Source organism: Poecilia formosa, unplaced genomic scaffold (assembly GCF_000485575.1).
Source record: "Poecilia formosa unplaced genomic scaffold, Poecilia_formosa-5.1.2 Scaffold48, whole genome shotgun sequence".
Taxonomy (NCBI): Eukaryota; Metazoa; Chordata; class Actinopteri; order Cyprinodontiformes; family Poeciliidae; genus Poecilia; species Poecilia formosa.
Genome location: NW_006799987.1, coordinates 1,632,605 through 1,654,832, shown reverse-complemented (window position 1 = coordinate 1,654,832; position 22,228 = coordinate 1,632,605). Strand labels below are relative to the sequence as shown.

The 22,228-nt window shown below is 39.7% G+C and overlaps 1 protein-coding gene across 4 annotated transcripts in view; it reads right to left on the bottom strand.

Moving 5' to 3' along the window:
• eml2 (EMAP like 2) overlaps positions 1-22,228 on the bottom strand; it is a 36,157-nt gene that overhangs the window by 7,634 nt on the left and 6,295 nt on the right. For 2 of the 4 annotated variants that reach the window (XR_001662160.1, XM_007552419.2), the window contains exons 2-14: positions 14,419-14,646; positions 13,198-13,315; positions 12,583-12,684; positions 7,176-7,204; positions 6,468-6,597; positions 5,460-5,609; positions 3,646-3,715; positions 3,274-3,384; positions 2,543-2,638; positions 2,334-2,468; positions 1,450-1,549; positions 1,150-1,304; positions 568-693 (exon numbers count right to left, since the gene is read on the bottom strand). Coding sequence is in view for 3 of the 4 variants with exons in the window: in XM_007552419.2 (XP_007552481.1) it covers positions 568-693; positions 1,150-1,304; positions 1,450-1,549; positions 2,334-2,468; positions 2,543-2,638; positions 3,274-3,384; positions 3,646-3,715; positions 5,460-5,609; positions 6,468-6,597; positions 7,176-7,204; positions 12,583-12,684; positions 13,198-13,315; positions 14,419-14,646 (1,550 nt within the window). In the remaining variant the exon portion in view is untranslated. Of the gene's footprint in view, positions 1-567; positions 694-1,149; positions 1,305-1,449; positions 1,550-2,333; positions 2,469-2,542; positions 2,639-3,273; positions 3,385-3,645; positions 3,716-5,459; positions 5,610-6,467; positions 6,598-7,175; positions 7,205-11,823; positions 11,944-12,582; positions 12,685-13,197; positions 13,316-14,418; positions 14,647-20,127; positions 20,267-22,228 lie in introns of those variants that run through there. The other 2 variants (XM_007552420.2, XM_007552421.2) reach the window with 2 other exon arrangements.

The following is a 22,228-nucleotide window of genomic DNA, read 5'->3' as shown; positions in this document are numbered from 1 at the left end:
ATGTCAACTTTGTATTAAAAGTGTCATAATTTACCGAATGACGTTTATGACAACAGTCATAAATATTCCTGAAGGCTTATTCATGTTCATGACAGGTGTTATGACATATTTATTACAGTGTCATGTCAGCCTTATTCACCCCCCTTCAAATAAAGTGTTACCATTTATTGTAGCTAAAATATTCAAAGCTAACAAAGCTAATGGATATAATGGAAGCTAATGGACACCAACAGATGCTAACAAAAGCTAAAGGATGCTAACAAAGGCCAACAGACACCAACAGACGGTAACAGATGCCGATAGATGCTAACGAGAGCTAAAGGATGCTATCAAAGAGACGCTAGCGGAAGCTAATGGATGTAACAAACGGTATTGGCTGCAAACGGAAGCTAACAGACCCTAACGAATGCTAACAAAAGCTAAGTGATGTCAGTGAAACCAATGGCTGCTAACAAAAGCCATTGGAAGTTGACAGAAAGATGCAAACAGCAGCTACACTAAAAGACGCTAACCGAAGCTAACATTAGAAGCTAATGGATGCTAACGGAGCCTTCTCCAGGTGCGTACCTGTACGATGGGGGTCAGGGTGTCGGGAAAGGCCGCTCTGATGATGGCGTTCTTGGTGGTTCCGACGAACAGCTCACCTGGTTTCCCCTCAGCCAGAGCCCGTACCGGGCCGAGCAACTCGCCCACCTGGACGCACAAAGAGAGAGAGAAGGAAAAGAGACCAATATACCAAAAACCACAGCTACTGGTTAAACTGGTTATCGTTACTGGAACCAACTGTTGCAGAGATATCAGTGATTTAAAATCATAAAAAAAATACTGTTTACTGTTCGACAGCAAACATGATTTAAATATGGAACCTGCAGAGGGAGGAGGAAACAGAAGGAAGGAAGTATAAACATAAAGGGTGAAATGGAGTGACGGGGAGAGACGTAAAGGAAAAAAGAGAGAAGGAAGGAAGTAAGTGAGTGAGAAAGGAGGATAAAAAAGGAAAGAACGTTTAGATAATGCATCTGGAATAAAGGTTGGAAAAACAAATGTTTGTAGGCTTTTATCTCAGATTGTCATTATCTGACCAACAAGAAGAAACATGAATCTATTCTGTCTGCGTGCTTCATCCCTCCTTCCTCGTTCTTCCTCTACCTCCATCTCCGCCTGCTTCCTGTAGTTGTGGTCCCACAGCGCCACCTTGCGGTCTTTCCCGCCTCCGGACACCATGGTGCCGTCCTTCAGGACGCAAACGGAGAAGATGCCACCTTCGTGTGCACCCGACACCACCTGGCTGATACGGTTACCACCTGGTAACACACACACACACACACACACACACGCACACACACACACACACACACACACACNCACACACACACACACACACACACACACGTTGGATGATCCCTCGTTCACAGAGACCTTCCACCAGAGAAAAGGAGCAAACCCGACCTTTGGCCCAGACGTAGAGGTTCCCACTGGAGTCTCCTGTGATGGCGTCGCCGTTTTCAGCAAAGGCCACACACAGAACGTACTTTGGTTTCTCGTGTTTCTATGGAAACGGATCAAATAATTTGTGGGTTTAATGTTTTTCATACGGTTTTTACACTGAGAATTAACATCTGCAACACAAAGAAGCAAAAAACTAAGTTCAGCAGCGAGAGCATATTTTAAAAGGTTTGGACTAAGATGATGTTAGCTTCAGTTTGATTCTCATCTCCCCTCAGTGCTCAGTCTGGGATTTCTCCCATTGAGCTTGATTTCTCGGGATCAATTTACTCTTTTGCTCAAGTAAAAGTAAAAAGTTTTCGTCCGAGAAAATACTCAATTAAGAGTAAAAAACGTGTTTGGTAAAATGTCTACTCCGGCGCTGAGTAACTGAATCAAATTATCAATCATTTAATATTTTAAAATTACATCACCAGTTGGACCAAAACATAAAGTTAAGTTTTAAAAACCAAAATGATAATAATTAACATAAGTAACAAAAAAATAACAAAAATCAGTTAAAATATTTATTTTCCAAATCAGTTTAACAGAAGCTGCAGGTTTGTGTGTCTGAGTCTGGGGGATTTCTGGTTAAAACATGTTTTTCATTCAGAGGGAAGAAAATCCAGAAATTTTACTCAAGAGTAGAAATACTTCATAATAAAATTACTCTAGTAAAAGTAAAAATACTCATATCAGTGATATTTTTTTGAAGTTGCTTAGGTGATTGTACTGATCAGCTCAGGATCCCGGCCGTCTGGACGAACCGAAGCGTAGAAACAAGCGCCCAGTTTTCTTCAGGCTCAAACCGTTTTACATTTAAAATCTGGTGTTCGTGGCGGTTCTACCTCAAACAGTCCCTGCCTCTTGGTGAGCGCGTTTCCCTCCATGGTCCAGAAGTTGATGTGCGACTTTCCACAGGTGACGATCAGATTCGTGTCCATGGGATGAAACACGGCAGCCAGCACAGAGTCGTTGGAGCACTGCAGCAGCAAACGCTATTCCTTCATCTGCGGCTTTCATCAGCTCACAATTAATGAGATGAAGGCGAGTTTACCTTCACTTCAGCGAGTTGTTTCTCTTTCTGCCAGTTCCAGACTGACAGGATGTGATCGTTGGCGTCGTCCACGGCGCAGAGGAAGGAGCCGCCGTTCTGAGTGGACGAAGAGAAAAACGTCACAGAAACATAAAACTGATTTCCAGCTGCTGCACAGCAGATAGCGAAACAATCCTGTTCATTTCCACCAAAAAATTCAGAAATTTTTAGATTAATCTCCGAAAATTTCTAGATAAAACACTGGAAATTTCTGAGTTTGAAAAGTCAAAAAAATTGCTTGAAAAAAAAAAATCTGACATTTTGAGGATAATCTAAAATTTTCTAGAAACAAAATGTGACAATTTCAGATTTTCAAGTTTAAAACGTCCTAGAAAAAAACTGAAATACTGAGGTTCATCTAAAGTTTTCTAGAACAAAATAAATTTCTGAGTTTGAAAAGTTTTAACATTTCCTTGAAAAAAACTCAGAACTTTTTAAATTCATCTCAGAAATTTTCACATTTCTAGGAAACTTTGAAAAATTTACTTGGAAAAAAATTCCACAATTTTGAGATTAACCAGATATTTTCTAGATACAAAACGTGAAAATTTCTGAGTTTGAAAAGTTGAACATTTACTTAAAGAAAATTGTTTAGAGAAAATGTCCTCTCTTTTTAATCATTTTTATAAACTGTCAGATTTTTGGTGGAAGTCTGAGATTTTCTGCCCTGACGGCGTCCAGTCGCTGCTTACCGACTTGGAGAAAGAGACGCAGGTGACGGCTCTGTCGAACGCCCCCATGCCGATCACATGCAGCGTGTTGAGGCTCACCGAGTCCCAGATGCGGACGTGAGGAGCGAGAAGCTGAAGAGGAAAAACAAACAAATAACTACAGAATTAAACATTTACTGAAGAAAACTACAATCAGAAAACTTATTTTATTAATTCCACTGAAAAAAACCATTAAAATCAGTGTTTTCTTGCATCCCAAGCAACATTTTAATTGGAAACTTATTTTATGAAACAGATTGTTTTTAAGCTCTTGATCAGATAAAAAAAAGAAAAAGGAATAACAAAGGTGCAGTTGGGTTAATAAAACAAACGGAGGTGCGGCGTCCACTTTACCTTTCCATCCTTGGAGTTTCCAGCCACCTGACCCGTTGCTATGGTTACCATGTCAGGATGAACGCTCAGGCTGAGGAGAGCGAAAGTGAAAAACGATTCACATCTAAACATTTTGCAACGTTTGCAAGTTCAAACATTCAGCAAAATAAAATAATTTTTTAAAAATTGTACCATTAGAAGCCTTTAAAGGACTCAGAGTGTCGACATTGTTATTGTTATGGCGCCGTCTTTGTGAGAGAATAAAAGGTGAATGTTTTCTTAAAAAGCAGGAAGCTGAAGGAGTCAAACTGACAGCAGTGGGACAAGAAACGGTTTTTTTCCCAGCATGCCTCAGGAGGCGTTTAGTGTTTACAGGCCAGCTGGTGCCAGATGATTGGATCATAGATTTAATTAGATGAACAGACACTTTTCACACAAAAGAAACTTCTGTTTGCACTGCAAAAACACAAAATCTCACCATTTCAGTCTAGTTTCTATTCCTCCTCTGTGTGTCATTTATTTTTTTTTTATAGGCGCAAAATCTATTAAATAAAGGATTAAAGGATTTCTTAAACACGCATGAAATTATCAAAGCAACATTACAGGTATGTTTTTAATGTGGGAATAACATTGTAACATGATGCATAGCTAAAAAAAGTCGATTTTAAGGTGTGGAGGTGAGTGTTTTCTGCTGTACACTGCAAAAACTCAAATAAGTTGAAATAAGACAGAAGTAACATGTAGGTAACATTTCAGCAAGATTTCAGAGCTTATTTTACATCAATAATTCATCAAAATTGATGGGAAAAAAACTAGGTCCAGTGGCAGATCAGTTAGTTTTGTCTTATTTCAAGTGCACTAAGATATTTGGAGTAGAAACTAGAAGAAAAATACTTGGTAAGATTTTATTTTTTACAGTGTGAATCATTTTGGTAAATGGTATCATTAATCCAGATCAAAAACATCAAGATCCAGACTGAATATTATTACTCAAACTGATAATCTGACATTTTACTCCACTATTCCTTCATTGCTTTTCATAAAAGTCATATTTCTGTGGAGAATTTGAAAGGAAAATAAAAATAAAATCAGTCATTTTCAGACGTGAAAATGACCAAAATATGCAGAACAGTGGACCATAAAATGGTTTTAAAAGTGGGAATTAATTCAAAAGTTCTGATAAAAGGCGAGTAAAGTTTGAGGAGGTTTAAAACTGCGAGTGGGAGCTTCCCGAGAAAAGTCTGATCCATACTGGGAACAACAGGAAATTCTGCAGATTCCTCTGGTGGAAGAAAGAAAGAGATGGTGGTTTTCTGGTGAAGTCAGGCCATTAAAGGAGAAATTATACAATTAGGTTCCTCTTTGTTTGAAAACTGCTTCAAATTGAAAGTTTTTCTTGGAAAAATTCAGCTGCTTGGTGATCGAGTCTGAACTGGATGCTAATGAATCTGTCAGTAGCTGCATCTACATTAACCATAAAATCACAAAACTGAAATTATAATAAATTTATTGATGGAAACAAGGCAATTTAGAGGAAAAAAAACATTTTTGAGCTAGAGTGAGGCGGTTTTTCATATTTAAAACAGTGTTTTTGTATCACATGATTAACAACAGGATGTTACTACTGACAGAAACACCAAAGAAGACAGGAAGTGGTAGCAGGATGATGGTTTGTTTTGGTTTTTCTTCCATCAGAGCTGTCACAGCTTCACAAAATTAAAAAATTTTTGACATCAACAAAATATCAACAAAGATTTGTATTGCAGCTAGTGTTATAGATATTAACATAGACGGATCCAAAGGCTTTATTATGGTATCAGTGTTTGTTTCCTCACCATTTGACGTCGTCGTTGTGTCCCAGGTAATGTCTCTGCTGCTGCTCCTCAGTGTTGTACAGAACCACCACCGACGCGTTGAAGTACACGATCTCCCCGGTGGGCAGCAGGTAGAGGTTGCAGCGGCAGTCGCGGCCACGGTAGCCGTAGCTAGCCCACCGTTTAGTTAGGGAAGGTGACCGAAGCTGTAAAGATCGGCAGGAAGCCATTTTTTTACGTAAAATATCCACAAACAAAGATGGACGCCAAAGCTGGGGGTTAATTTCTGCTTCAAAAACCGATCTGATTGGACGCTGTGACAGACTATTGCTGTGCTAAAAGGTGTTAGCTAAAATAGCATCTCAATGCTAAACATGTAGCAGGAGCGCAGATGCTAACACTAATGTTAGCAGCCAGAATTTCTAAAGAAGCTGAATGGAAGAAGTAGAAGTTAGTACCAATCTGACTGTTGAATAACCTAAATAAGAGATTAAAAACAATAAATACCTTTGTTGTTGAGCTCATATCTGTTTATTAAATGATTTAGCAGCAAAAAACGGGAGTTGAACTGAAAAAATATTTAGTTTTGTTGACATGGTTTTCGATTAAAACAAGGTTAAATAATTAGACTGAAATTAACTCAACCGATTAATTACATGAGGTTTTCGCCAAGTGGATAAAATCTAAAGTGTTGATGAAATAAACACTTTAAGGCAACAAGCTACTGTGATGCTGCTAGCAGTGAATAAAAGACCATTAAATTACATTAGTTTATGTGTAATGGTGACATTTTTCCATTTCCTGGAGCCAACCTTTAAGAAGTTTTTTTAAATAAATGAGAAGTGTGGCTTTCACAGTACTTGACACAGAATTACAAAAAACGTATAATTTTAAAAATTATACAATATTTAAAATTACAATTTTAAAAAACTGATTTAATGTTTTTTCTATTTTAAAAATATTTCTCCTCCACTGCTTTGACCATCGAGTCTTTCCTGGCTGTCGTCGCCCTTTCGGTTGGAAGGATACACCCACTGAAGCTTCAGCTTTTTGTCCGGCAGCGCCACCTTCTGGTCCAGGTTGAAGCCGTCCCGCTGCTGGTCGGGGACGTGCATGGTGACGGGACGACCGCGCAGGAACATCCTCACGTAGCCGTCCTCTGAGGAGAAAAACGGCTTTAAATACACAGACTGTGAATCCGTCGTCAAACAGAGAGAAAAGTAGAAACATAAAACAGAAAGGAAGAAACTGGAGGGGGGAACAAACTTTAAACTTATCGTTTAGGTCATTAAAACATTTACTTTTACATCAAATAAGCAAAATAAGGAGCTGAAGACCAAGAATTAAGTTTCTGCAACAAAGTTTATGTAAAACCAGCTGCTACCATTTAAAGGTTTTTCAAAGTTTCTCAGAATTAATTCCATTTTACAGGGATTTTAGGTGACAGGCCAAAAGTGGAAAATTAAAGAGACACGGTGACTTTTTAAACATGTTCCTACATCACCTGTGAAAAGCAGGTTTTTTTCTTTCTCTCAAACTTTTAATGTTGTACCTGGAGCATTTTAAGTGGCTGTGCCAAAGTAAACAGGGCTTGGAAAAATAAAATAACTTTTTACAAGGCTTATTTATCCAACACCTTGTCTTGGTTTATTAGGAAATACACTGAAGTTTGTAAAAAACAAAAAAAAAAACCTGAAGGCAAATATTTATATATGTATATAAAAAAGGTAATTTTACCTGCATTGTAGGTGCATTCTTTGGATTTGCTGAAAAACAGAAAAACTGATCAGCAGAATGAAATCGTTTCCCACTCTGAAGATTAAAAATGTTTTAAAAGTGAGCTGTGGATCCAGAGAGCCCATCACGCATACATTTAGTAAATGCATGAAACGGAGCAGCTCCCTTTCACATCATTTCATCTCCAGGCTTCAACCCTCATTACTTCATTCGACTGGACAGCGAGAGGAAACATGGGAGTCAGCAGAAACACGAAGTGGACCTCAGCATTCAGCTCATGAATAACCAATCAGATTAAAGATACCAGCAGCTGCTCCGACACGGCGTGCAGGCTGCAGAACGCTCCAGGTGTTTGGAGCATAAAGTCATAAAGTCGCAGCGCTGATGGGTGAGAGGCGGCTGCAGCAACAAGCTTTCAAAAACGGCCAAAGATGAAGAAAATAATTAAAAACACTGGAAATAATCAAGTAGCACGAACAGCTAGCATCCACATTTAAAGCTACAGCATTCCACCTTTAGAAGATGATTTAAAAACATATTTATTAAAAGTTTCAAGGAATATAATGGCATAATAATAAAGCAAGAACACATCCTCAAAGATCATTAAACTTCAAATTATAATGAATATTTAATACTGGAACTGGACGACATTTTAACTATCCAAAACAAACAAAAACAACAAATAAAATGAATTATGAAATCTTTCAGAAAAAGAAAGACTCAAACATTTTATCATCCAGTTTTTGGTAAAAAAAAAAAAAGACAAATCCTGCAAATGGAAGTTATTGAGCTCAATTTATCATGTGATTGATTTATTGCAACATGCCTCGTCTTAGCGCTGTCAATCAGGCTCGTGTATACGCTGTTCAATGTGCTGATGGAGGAGAAACAACTTCTCATCGTCATCAGTGGCTATGCTAACTAGCCTTAGCATTCTGTAGCATACACAAGTGTGATTGACAGCACAAAGACCCTCCTGCCTCTGACTGGTTGCTTCTGGAGGAGCAGTGGGTTTTTAGGGTAATTTTTTTCACTGATTATTTGTCTCACAACACAGTGATACTTTAATACATAAACATTTTTTTCTTATAAAAGTTACATTCCTCAGTTTTAAGACGGATCTGTTTTGGAAAGTTTTCTATTCGGCCCTCAGGCTTCGATCTCCTTTGATAAAGAGAGAAAACACTGAAGGTTTTGTGCTCCAATGTTCCCATTAAAAATAAAAGAAATTACTTTTGATCAATTATGACACAGAATACAGAGAAACTATTGTACCCATAGAAAGGGAGGATGACGGCGTGGGCCCAAACGCAATGCAGGCAGCAAAGCTCTGCAGCTTCATGTTGGAAATCTGTGTTGCTAAATGCAAAATTGCAATGATTCAGCCGTCCATCACGACTCTGCAGCTCCTGATTCAGCCGTCAGTCAGCCGGCCAGAGCTGCTGCGGTTTGAGCACTTCACTGGTTGCTGACTGGCAGGACGACCTGTCCACCAATCAGCCGCGGCTACAGAAGAAGTGATGACATCTGGATAAGGGAAAAGTTTTAACTTTAACCCAAAAACTGAAAGGTGTGGAGACAGAACAACCAAACAGGCTGGGAAGGAGGTAGGACAGAAAACGGCGCTAGTAAAGGAGGAACTCTGAAAACATCAGCCGCCGTTCTGCAAAGGCTTCACTGAAAACAGAAGATGAGTGAATGCAGAATATTTTTGCATTTCCATTTGGGTCTCAACTGCTTCTAAAAACAGGTGAAGCACTTAAAAACATTAAAAAGTAGAAATAAAAGCAAGTTTCCGGCTGTAAGTTAATGTTTTTTGGTGCCTGGAAAATGAGCCGTTTATAAAACCTACAGAATGTGACGTCATTAATCAGCAGGGACTGCCCGTTACCTAGCAACCCCAGCAAAGCCCAGTCTGTTGCCCAGCAACCCCAGCAGAGCTCCAGCACGTTTGGTCAGCTGGTTTTACTGCTGTACAATGACTGCTGGAAAAGACGGGTGTTTTGTTGTTGACTGACCATCCAGAAACCACTTACTACTTTCTTGTTGGTTGTGCAGGAGGCTCTACTAATGCTTCTCAAAGATGTACGTTTGTATAATTGCACGTGTCTGCAGCCATTTTCACGTTTGAGTTTAAACGTTGAGTTGGGGTCGTGGCCAGCAGCACCTTGTTTAGATTTAAATTGACAGGACGTCCTAAAACAACTAAAATCTGAAAGGAAGGCAGAACTAAACAGACTGAAATCTTTTATTCAAGAACGATTTTTTACAAAAAAGTGTAGTGAGTAGGATTTGAATAGACCTTTTCTAACCTGTTCAGTGAAGCACAATATGTCTCCTTTATTGAGTCAAAGGAGATGTAAGCCTGTTTCAATATGAGGCGCAGATCAGAGAGCAGATCAGAGAGCAGATGTCTGATCTGGTTCTGGTCAGGTGGAGGCCAGTGTTGGCTCTTTTAACTAACCACATAAAGGCCCGGTTGTTTGCGTGTCGCTCTGGCAGGGAGACGAGGCGTGGCGCGGCTGCAGCCAATCACAGGCCGCGGCTGACCCCGTAATTAGAGCAGAGCTGGCTGGGAAACTGGCAGAAAAACACTGTAAATACCGGCACATCTAAAACCTCCTCACTGTGAAACGTGAGCGAGTCTCCTGCTTTCCAGGCGGAGATGAACAAACAGAACCTTCATTAACATGCAGAACATTTTCCGCCTGGATGGCTGCGCTCGGAAAACACACAGAGGGGACGGACGAGCTGCAAGGATGCACCAGGGGAACGCAGTAATCCTCCTGAGTACGATTCTCCAGAGCTGCACATTTCTGATGAACAAACGTCAAGCAGAAACAAAATGTCTGCTGGTTTAAAGTTCAGAGGATTCAACAACAAGGGCAGCAATCAACGAAAAAAAGAAAAAAACCAGCAGATCTGTGATGGATGTTAAACTAAAAGAAACAAAACCTGCTAGTAAAATCTTACCAGCCTTCTATGGAAGGCAGTTTTATCATTTACTACAGATGGAATCTTCAACAAAGATCAGATTAAAAACCAAATCTGATTGTAAAAAGTTACTGTAGGTTCGGTAAACAGGAGGAAACTGTTCTGGGTATGACAAATTTTCTTTTAACCAACAAGAACTGACTCAAAAATGTCTAATACGGCAGAAAACTCTTTTAATTGTGATTTTTGTTGCATATTTTCTCAAGAAAATAAACGACAAACACGTCGGAAAATGTCTTCATAGAGACCCAAATTCAACCCCTTAGAACCTCAACATGCCTTCATAAAATATTTTAAGACATTTAGTTCAATTAGCTGTTGTAATTGTGGTTTGATTATATATTCAAACAGCTTGCCATATTCCTGCTGTTAACCTGTCAGTTATTTCAGTTTTCAGCCCTGAAGCAGCAAAACCAGTTCAGAAAGTTTTATTTCAACAAGCCTGCCAAAATTTAGAATAAAAAAAAAACTGAAACGTCTTAGATAAGCAGGTCAAAGTTCATGAGCTCTGCTTAATTAAAAACAATTGATTCCTGCTGGTAACACCACAAATGAAACCTGAACCCAAAAGCAGTCAGAATAATTTATGACTTCTTTTCTAACTTTTTCATTTCAGCCTTCATGTTTCATTTTCTGAGGCATTTGACTTTGCATTAAAAGATATTTCCAGTAAAACATTTTCCTTATCCTCCAGTTCATCTGATTGGCATTTCTTGTTAAGACTAAACTAAAAGGGATCAGAAAACAAAGCGGTGCAGTCAAAGGCGCACGGAGGAAATGGACGTTTCTACCCCACTAATGGTTTGTGGCGTCCTTCAACTGCGGGATGATGGGAGCGGTCATCCATCAGCTGATCCATTATGACTTAAGTGCTGCAGCAGTCGACTTTATAAACACGTTTTCTGCACGGTTCCACTCAGAAACTGCAAATTATACAAAAACCGGAATAAATCCTGCAGGATTTATCATGTCTGAAAACAGATGAATCAGATTACTTGCTCACAAAATGATTCCAGTGATTTAAAATAAGTTTTATTTAGTGCCAAATGAAGCAGAATGTGCAGCGAAATCACTTGAATCAGGTTTTTGTGTAGAACATGCAGGGCAGTGCGGTCGGAGAAACTCAACCCAGTTCCTGTTGGTGCAGCAGAGTTTGCTGCATGTTGAGAGGAAATGTGATCAATTTCATAACCGTGATCATAACTCTGCTGCAAAGCCAAACTCCCTCTGCAGCGCTCCGACTCGCCAGGTGATCCCCAGGTAAACCCCCACATACACAAAGAAGAAGCTGCGGCTGGTTACCATAGCGACCAGATCAGATCTGCTGAGCCCTCCACCTCTCCTTCCTTATCTGTTTGTTTTTTACATCAGGAGACGACCGTTTGCTGTAACTAATGACACAGAAGTTTCTATGTGGAGAGAAAACATTACAGAAACGCCGTCAGTCTCATTTTGCCTCCAGTCGGGTTTTGCTGCCCCTCCCCACCGCGCCGCACACACAGACCCAACCACATCCAACTGTTCGCGTGACAACACAAACCTCCTCAGGCTTAGAAATCTATAACACGATGTGAGTGGAAACCCGTCCACAGTGCAACAGAACCAGCAGGAAGTGGTTCCGGCGGGTCTCTGAGGCTTTGCTGTTGGCGTTTACCTGGAGGATCGCTTCATGTCTGCCGTTTTCCCGTTAGAGCAGCTTCCAGCTTCCTGCAGAGCCGTTTGTGTCCCGTTCAGCAGCCGCACAGACACACACTTCCTCCTTCGCTCTGCAAACTTTTAGCTCAGCATCGCAGCCAATCAGAGGGCAGCTTCCAGCCCAGAGCCCCGCCCCCTCATGTTACCCAGTAACCACACCTCTTTACCAGGAAGGAAATCCGAGCCGTCGGCAGAAACACAGGACAGCAGCAGCAAACAGTCACATTTATCCGAGGAATTCATCACAATGTTACTTTAACCTGAGCAAAACTGAAGTACATTAAATCTGTACAAAGATCAACAACATTTTACTCTTCATATGTTACAAACTTCATTGATTTTAATGTAAAATAAAGTTTTAAGCTTTATGTTAATTTTTGGCAATATGGACTTAAAACTGTGTCATAATACTTTGTTGTATTTATTGTGGAAACAATAATTATGAAAAACTAGTTCAAGTTAGTTAATTGCAGTTTATTTAATTAAAATGTTTGGATTTGCCTCTTTCCACAGACTTCCAGTTTGTTAGTTTATTTTATTTCAATAATCATCTCTGCTGACTCAACAGAAACAACGAGTCATATTGAGTATATAAATATCTATGAAGCGTGTTCATTTCTGTTTGTTCTTTTTAAGTAAATAAACTGAAAATGTAGTTGTTGTCTAGTTGGTGGCTCAGAGGCAGTTTTCAGCCTCCTGCCCCAGCAGCAGATGTTACCTTTTCCCACCAGAGGAGCTGCTGGAGGACGTGGTCCGACTCCGACTCTCTGCTGCCATCTCTCTGCGGACCAGGGTAAGTCTTTCTGTGGACATGCTCTTCCTGCAGACGGAAAAACAAAAAAACAAAAAAACAACAGATCTGAATGTCCAGAGCTTCAGGACTTTAAATTATGATTTTAAACAGGCTTGATGAAACTGGAAATAAGTATTGCTGCTCATATTTATCCTAAAAACGTCATGTTTTGGATTATGCAACCAAAATAATCACAAGATGATTAGAACAAAAAAGGAAGGAAGAAAGAACGAAAGAAAGAAAAAGTAAAGAAAAAGAAAGAAAGAAAGAAAGAAAGAAAGAAAGAAAAAGTAAAGAAAAAAGAAAGAGAGAAAAAGAAAGAAACAAACAAAGCAGGAATACAGACAAAAACAAAGTGATAAAAATATATGAAAAAGAAAAAGAAAAAGGGAAAAAAACTTTTTCTCTTGGGAAGAAGTGTATAAACAAACAGGTTTTTTCTTTTCCATATGCTGTATTTAAATTTTTCTGGATAATTCAAAGACTTGAGAACCCACACGGAGCCTTTTGGCCTAGTTAAAGTTTCCGTCCCCATCCTACCTCTTGATGGACTGCAGCACCTCTTTCTTTGGCGACGACGGCGAGGAGAGGAGGCGTTTCTGTTGAACGTAGCCGTTACTCAGAGGCCTGGAGGGAAGAGCCTGCAGCAGCTGACGCACTGGAAGGCGACACATTGAAAAACTCACAGCTTCGTCAACCGGCTCCAAAAAATAACAATTTCAGCTCCAGCAGCGATGGATTATGTAGAAAAGGAAATGCATGAAAGACGGCAGCGTCTGCAGTCTGGTTTAATAGTTTTCTTTTAAAACAGGCTGAAATGATTCGGAAGAAACAGAAGCTGTAATGCTGTGACTGAATCTCTAAAGTTCTTCATAAACTGAAACACTGTATCTGCTTTATGAAGGACACGAGGGTAATTAAAGGGGCAATATTATGTATTGCCCCTTTAATTATCATTTTATAACATAATCAATATGCCAACCTTAGTTGTTTAAAACAGACTATATGTGGGCGACTGTGGCTCTGTGGGTAGAGCAGTCGTCCTGCCCCTGGGCACTTAACCCCAAATACTGCCTACCGATCCGCATATCGGTGAATAAATGTGTGAGCGTTTGTGAATGAGACTCTAGTGTGGTCAAAAATGATTGGACAGAAAAGCATTATATAAGTCCATTTACCATTTATATATCAAATATTACTTTACTTTGTAGTTTAACACTTTGAAATTGGGTCTCTGTCTCTTTAAGAAACTCCTGCTGTTTCTGAAACTCCGCCTTCAGTTAGTCATCCAAACATGGCTCCTCTATTAACCCTTTCACAACATTTTTACCAGCGTTGCTCTGAGCAGCAGCTCCTATAATGAGCTCAGTTCCACCAGGCGTTTGCTAATTGCTGCTGGCTAGTCTGAAGGAGCCGAGTGGGGAAGTCTCAGAGTCTGGAAGCTTGGGAACTGCAGCTAAGAGCAGCATCACGAAGGCGGAGCTAGGCCCACCCAGGCGTTTTGCAAAGCCGAATGGTTGCCATGGAGATAAAACATGCATGAAAGAATCAAAGCAACACTTTGATTTAGATGAGGGAAATAATATTATAACATTATATAAAGGCCAAAAAAGTTGCTTTTATATGACACTGCCCCTTTAAGTCAAAACAAAAAAAAAATGCTACAAATGTTAATTATGTTGTAAGATAATGACTGCTCAAATATCTCAACAGGGCCCCGTTGAGATCAAACCGTAGGTCAGTAAAAAGGGAAAGTTTTACCCTTGGTAGGTGGTGTTGAAGCGGCAGCAGCAAGCGGCCTCCTGCCAGCGTGAGCGCCCCCTGCATGCGGCCCCTGGCTCTGCTCCTCGCAGTAACCGAGGCGACGCAGCGCGTCGGCCAGAGCCGCCTTCAGCAGCTGGATCTCGTCCTCCTGCAGCTGCAGCCTCTGCTCCAGGTGGGACACTCTGTCCTCCATGTCCATGTTGCTGCTGGCCGACACCGTGTCATCTGGAGAGAAGGTCCGACTCAAAGATAAATCACGCTTTCATCAAAACAACAATGAAGAGGACGCGTAGAAGTGAACATATAATGGTGACTTCACACTGGACAATGATAAAGACAAACATAAAAGCAAAAACAAACACTTTAAATGAAATAAAATCATCCTTTTTGGCTAGAGGAGTTTCCACAGATGAACCAGTTTGAATTATTTAGGGCGAGTCTGAACCAGACAGAAAGGAGAAAAGACAATCAAAGTAAACCAACACCAGTTTAAACTGACAGGCTGGAGGAGGAAGGATGGGGAAACGATCCGAGTCGCAGCTGCAGAAACAAAACAACACTTTGTTTCCTTCCTGAAATTAAGTGAACTAGTTTAATGTGATGTAATGTGTTAAGGCAGAGTGGGAACCAGTTTTAAAGTGATCCAGGATCAGTTCAACATGTTTCCTGTTAACTAAAATATGTTGTCTGTGATAAATAATAAACTCATACTTACTATAACTTATCTAACGAGAAACATATTATTATATTACTTCAAAAATGTACATCTACCTTTACCTGAGTTTTTGTTTTCATATAACGTTTGACTAGTGCCATTTTAGATAATGCCACACTGTGTCACTGTGGCTGTAACAAAAAAAGAAAAAGAGAAAATGAAAAAGAAGAACCCGGATCGCTTCTCACACAAGAGCCCGGTGGTAGAGAGCCGGACCGAATCCAACTTCCAAAGGACCTATTTGTGCTCTCAACATTTCTCTCCAGAAGACTTTGAGTCATTCGTGTGAGCAAAACTTACAAAGGCTCTAACAGGTGAGTGTTACCTTAACAAGCTGAAATTAAATCAAATGATGGCCCAGTTTCATTTTTCTGGACGATTAAACCAGATTTTTATGTTTATGTAAAATCTCAAAGGTTCATGACGCGCTTTATTCTGACAAAAGTTTCCAGATACTTCAGAGGAAAAGAAAGCCTACAGCTCAGCGTTAGTTTCATCCACAGGTTGAACTTAAAAAAATGAATAAAGAAAATGATAATGACATACTTAATTGCATTTAATTGTAATTTAGTTTAATATTAAACAAGCTGAGAAGAAAATCCACATAAAGCAGGTGGATACATGTAAATTTGTCTCTTCAGCGAAAAATACCACTGATTGTAGCCTAAGTAACTAACAACTTCCTCCTGATCTGACTGATCACCTGAATCGATCGCCAGCTTGTCTGTAATCAAATGTCTCAAGGTTATAATGATCCGGAGGACAAATCTGCGCTCTACTGCCAAACTGGAAACTGGAACTACAAGCACCACTTCAGCCAAAGTTTTGAAATCAGGGAACATTTCTCGAGACGACGCGATCAGCATGGAGTTTGAATGTTCTCCTTGTGCATGTAGGTGTTATTTCCAGGTACTCCAGCTTCGTCTCACAGTCCAAATTCATACCTGTAGGGGTAGCTGGTCCTCTCTAAGCTGCTGCACAGTCCAGCAGATAGACGACAGACGTCCATTCATGCCGAATACATCGACCAGATTAATAGATTTTTCTAAAATCTCAATGAAAAAGTGACGTTATGCTTCTGCCATTAAAAATGAATTAGTTTCAGGTTGACGTTCAGTCTAATAACCCAACCGTCTTTCACTTTGCCGCTCTTATTTCAAACCCATTCCAACACAATCATCATCCGCAGCACGGCAGGCGTCGCTGAAAGCTGGTCAGATTACCAAAGGCAAACTGCCTTCTGAGATTATTCGTTTGACCCACATCGCCGGATTACAGCCTGCTATGAACCAAAAAACATTTTACTTTACATATAAACACAAAGACAATTCTGGCATAACTCAAAAGTACTTAAACTGCAAAAAATATATGGTTTTTGTGTTATTATGTTTGCAAATAACTTTCAGTTTAAGCCTTATTTTAAAAAAATGTTGTGCAAAATCAGTTTTCTTTTTTGTTAAATCCCAAAAATAAAAGGAAATGCATTTCATAATCTGCAACACTTTATAGTTCATTTTGTGACGGAAACAATTACGGTAATCAGATCAATTGATTATTGAAATAATCAACTAATTTACATACTCAAAAAGAGAGCATTTGTTGAAAGAGCAACATTCAGTGCGGTAATAACTGTAGAAGAAATCAATATGTACATTTCTAATTTAAACAAAAATACCTTCGCTGTAAATATGTTCTACCAAGAAAAAGTGTTTCGTAAGGCTGTAGAAATGGCCTAGTCAAAGTCCAGAACGGAACCTGATTGAAAAGCTGCAGGAATGTTCTTTCAGTGGACTACACACTTTAAAGTAAATAATTTTAAAAACCTTCCTATTCAGCTGGGTTAACCGCACAATTAACAAAACAAAGATAAAAATGCTAATAAAGACGGGCTGTGGATTTATATAAAACCATAAAGTGGAGTTAATGATTTTCACCAGTGCATTACCTCAGAGCAACATGAGCAGCTCAGTTACATCCACAGTAACATTTCACTGTCAAATGAGGCAGGAAAAGGCTGCAAGGAAATCAAACTTCTGATTTACATCCAGTTATCAGCCTCAGGGGAGATTTGCATGGCAGAAGTGACCAGAATAACGAAGCATTATCTTTACTTCTCATCACACTTTCAGTTCGTTTTTAATAGGTTGGATAAGGTTTTAAACAGCTACCAGTTGAAGGAAGAATACCTTATGCACGTCCTGAGTGACCCATTTGTCCTTTACTTCACAAATTACATAAAAAAACACCAACAATTAAAGTTGAATATCCAATTAAATCCGTCTGTTTCCAAACCGTTTCTGGTGGAGTTGGTAAACAGAATAATGCTGAATTATATTAAGTTCTCATCAAGCGTCCACTTTGTTTCTAACAGGAGGCGCTGGATAAGGTTTTAAATAGCTACTGCTTTAAAGAGAAACATCTTTTATTAATTTTCAGAGTGGCTTATTCGTCACTAATCTCACAAATTACATCCAGGAACACCACAAAAAATGATGTGGAAAATCCGATTAATCCCGTTTCTTTCCTAACAGAAAACCACCATTTTATGGAAATTAACCGAAACTGACGAGGAAGTGGACAGAATGTTGGTGGGAGGAGATCCTGAGTGAGAAATGTGAAGAGAAACGTCATGTTTATCTAGGCTGCAGTGAAAATTAGACACACAGGCGGCAAACAAGGAGAGACGGGGATTGTTTCAGTATCTCAGAACCAGCAGATTTCAGCTGAAATGCAGCCTTCTCCAAACACAGACGGTAAAAACAGCATCGCGAAAGTCTGTTTTCATCAGTTCAGCGTGAAAATACTGTGAAACATTTTAAACTACAGAAGCATTACCTTTAACATGCAGCAGAAAAAAACTGTGTTTTAGAAAAGATCCCAGATTTAAACTCAGCCTGATGCGGTTTAAGCACATTTCAGATTAATCAACTGGGTGAGTTGATTAGTTAATAAAACCTGTCATGAACTTTAAAACAGAAGGAATTCAGTGGCACCAATATAAAGGAAAAATATGCCCAGAATATCATTTCTGAAGTTTCTGGCTGGATGTGAAATATTAATTTCCCCGTAAATCTAAAAAGTGGTTGTGAAAGGAACGAGCTCCAACATGCATGTTTTACATGTGAAGGGATCAAAGCCCACTCTTCATGGAAGAATTATTATTTAGTCTGTTGTAGCTCATATCTTATTACTTCAATGACATTTAACTCTGGACTTTGAGTGCACCACTCCAGAGCTTTGAGAGTCGTCAGCTGGACTCACTAATTTGCTTTGCATCATTTTTGTGCTGCTGCCCAAGTGTGCTTGAGCTTAAAAGGGCAGCATGATGCATTTTCCAGGCACATGGTGCCATTTTATAGCACAACCAAGTAACTATCAGACCGTCTGTTTGTTACTAAAATGTTTGTTTAAAATAACTTAAAGGAAGTTTGAATTTGTAATTTGAGGTCTTGAAATTGGGTCTCTGTCTCTTTAAGAAGCTCCTGCCCTTTTCAACACTCTGCCTTCAACACGTCACCACGACAGTGCTCCTCATTATGCCGTTTACAGCCGTTTTTAGGAGCGCTGCATGAGAAGGAGGTTCCATGTACTGCAACCAGGTGTTTAGTTGCTGCTGCCACTAGTCTAGAGGAGCTGAGTGGAAGACTGCGCTCGGTAAGAGCAAGCGTTTAGGCGCCCCCAATGGTTGCTCAAACATGCATGAAAGAATCAAAACAAGACACCAGGTATGATTTTGATAACAGAAAACATTAAAACATGATGTAAAGCTTAATAAAGTCAATTTTCCATAATAAGATCTAAGTGTTGTAAGTGGAACTTGCAATTATTTATTTAAAACCAGCTGGTATTTCTTGCTGAAACATCACTTGAAAGATAGTTTTGTCTTATTTCAGGTGAACTAAAGTATTTGCACTAGAAAGTAGATAAAAATAAGATTTAGTGTTTTCAGTGTGATTTTACACCACATCTGTCCACAGAATATTTTCCCAAATGTCTTGGGATAATGTACAGATGGGATTGTGCATTTTTGTGGCTTGGAAGTTGTTCCCATCTTGGAACTGGACACAGTTTGCAGCAGCATGACCTTAATCTCCCATTTATGCTCAAAAATCCCCCAGTGGGGCAAAATCAATTCTGCAAGGCAAAGTGGGCCAGAAATCAATCACTGAGAGTTATTCCCAAAGGTTATAAGGTTTAGGTGGGGAATTATATATATATATTTTCTTTCTTTTACACGGGGACTGGTTGGTTCAGACAGATGTTTTATTTCTTTTGTAAATTAAATAGCATCTTGTATTAGATTATCTTTGGTATTAAGCTGTTCAAAAACTGACAGTTTCCTATAACTTGTGTTTCTGAGGTAATATCTGGCTGGTTCAGACGGATATAACAGCGTTTTGTGTTAGCTCAGATTGAAATCTGTTAAACTCTTTCAGTCTTCCATCTGTAAACTCGTGTTTCTGAGGTAATGTCTCATTTCTCACAGGTCCAGAAGAAAACAGGATGAAAGCAGCAGGGTTCACCTTCATATCCACCATCTGTTTAGAGGAGCTGCAGCAGCGATACTATTCATCTTTGTCCTTCAATTACCATGAAACACACAGAGTCACAGTGGGTGCCAGTCAGTGGTATTGCATTACTGTCCCTGCTAACCGGAGGTCACATCGGCTTCACATTCAGCAGCCAACAGAACTCACATGCACCAACTTCCCTTTCTGCAGGATTTCCATTTAAACAACACGGCAGCGGTATTTAAGAGTCAGCTGACGTGAAGCTGATTCAGACACATGGCTGGATTCAGGAAGCAGGGAGCAGAGGAGCTGGGAGACAAAAGACAGGGATGAATGGAGAGAGAGCGAGGCGGGGGGAAGACAGGCGGAACGATACGGCTGATGAAGCGCTGAGTGATGGAGGCCGCTGCAGGTAGTCAGAAAACTGAAGGTGGTGAAATATTCAAGCTGTGAATTGAGGATGAAGGTGGAGCTGCCTACCTGCCATTCGGCCCACGGCGATTTTCTGGTCACTCCTCCTGTCAGTCAGTCCAGAGAGAGAACAGTCGCTCAGTCGGCCCGGTCACTTTCCCCAAGTACAAGCTCATGGACTCCCTCCCATCTCCACACACACACACACACACACTCCTCTCCAGCTGAACCACTCCCTCCTCCATCTCCACTTCCTCCTCTGTCCCTTGGACCACTCCCTCTTCCTCCTGCCATTCCCTCCCCCCAGATCTCCCTCTTCATCCTCTTTACATCCCTCCTCTTCCTCGTGTCTCATTAAGTAAAGGCAGGGAGAGCAGAGCGGCGGGGCGGAGCCTGGCTCACGTTCACACACACTGCATCAGCATCCGTACAGCCAGGCACCGCCAGGAAGAGATGCTGCAGAGTCACCCTGCATGATTAACGACTCCCTCACACAGAAGGTTAGGCACCACACTGGACACGTCACAACAAGACGCCACGTTACACCAGCTGGCTAAAGACATCCCGTTTGCCTGCAGTCTGGATCAACAGGAAGTGGATTTCTGCAGTTTAACTCACAAAAAAGTGAAAAAATTTAAAGCACTTTGTTTCTACTTAAAATGCCTAAAAATTACATCAGCAAAGAATCCAAGCGCCGCATTTTGAAGGAGATTTCCCCGTTTAAGCCTCAGACATCCAGTTTGGTAAGCTCCAGTGTAAGAACTGATCAAGTTATTATCGTAAACTAAAACTAACAAAATAACACAAGCTAAAAATGAGAAAACATTTCTGTTAACTGAATAAAAAACTAGAATTAACTGGAACTACATTGTGCATTTATAAAACTAAAAAAAATGAAATTATAAATATAATATCCTTTGTTTTTTTGTTTATGAATCTATTTATTAGCCTTCTCAGCTGAGCTTACGCTCGTCTGCAAAACGGCAACAGGAAAAGTTGGGAGAAAACACCAGAGTCTGTTGATCGTTCAACAATAATCTAATTATCTTCTGTTGAGTTTTCATTATCCAATCGATGTTCACATAATCACAACTCCGACTTTTTAATTCAGAAAAAACAAACTACTACTACAACTAAGAAAAACTAAACTAAAATGAAATTTAACTAATAAATGAAAACTAACAAACACTAAAAACTGAAGCAAAAATTAATTAGACAAAAAGTCAAATTGAAATAAAACTACACTATAATTAAAAACCTAAAACTATTACAACCCTTGGCATGATAAATTAAAATGAGCTCAATAATTTCCATTCTGATGATTGATATTTTTTAGAAGGGTACATTTTTTTACAGAAACATCATAATTTTATTTATGGTTTTGCTTGTTTTTGGTTTTTATTTTGCTGTATTTGCTGTTTTTCGTTGTTAATTTGAAATATTTAAAGTAAAACCTACGTGTTTATTGTGACTTTGAGAATTATGCCTTTATCATAAAATTCACGGAACGTGGTCTCAAAACTACAATATTATCGTTTATCGCAATAATTACTGGGACAATTTATTGTCCAGCAAACTGTAATTGTGACAGGCAGAGACAAATTTAACCTTCACTGCAGGCCAGGAAGCTGCTGCTTTTTTCAGAAAAACAAAAAACATCTTTAAAAAGCACGACTGTCATGACAGCGAGTGTGAGGTTGTGATTCACAAAACCATGTAATCACTCTAAGTGTTGCAGACAGAGATCTTATAAGGACTCAATTCAATAAGTCCTTATTTCTTTACACTGATGTATGAAAATTTGACCTCAGTGTCTGATGCCTAAACTGGAAGCAGACTGTTTCACTCCCTGAAGAAAACATAAAAGACGTGTGATTTTGTCTCGTTTTCGTCGGTCTGAATCATCAGCTGGCAAACCGTGACTGACGGCTCCAGCAGCTGTAACACTCCACGCACTGCTTCAGTCTTCAGTCACATCGATCTGAAGGAACAGTCTGTTCTCTGCAGGCTGCAGCTTTCCCTTTAAACTGAAATGTGTTTCAGGTGCCGCTGCAGTAATGTGTGTTTTCATGGAGACACATCTGCTCCCTCTTGTTCTGTTGTATTTAGACATCCAGCCCTTTTCCAAGAGAAATCAGGTTTTTTTAGCAGAAGATAAAAAAACATTACC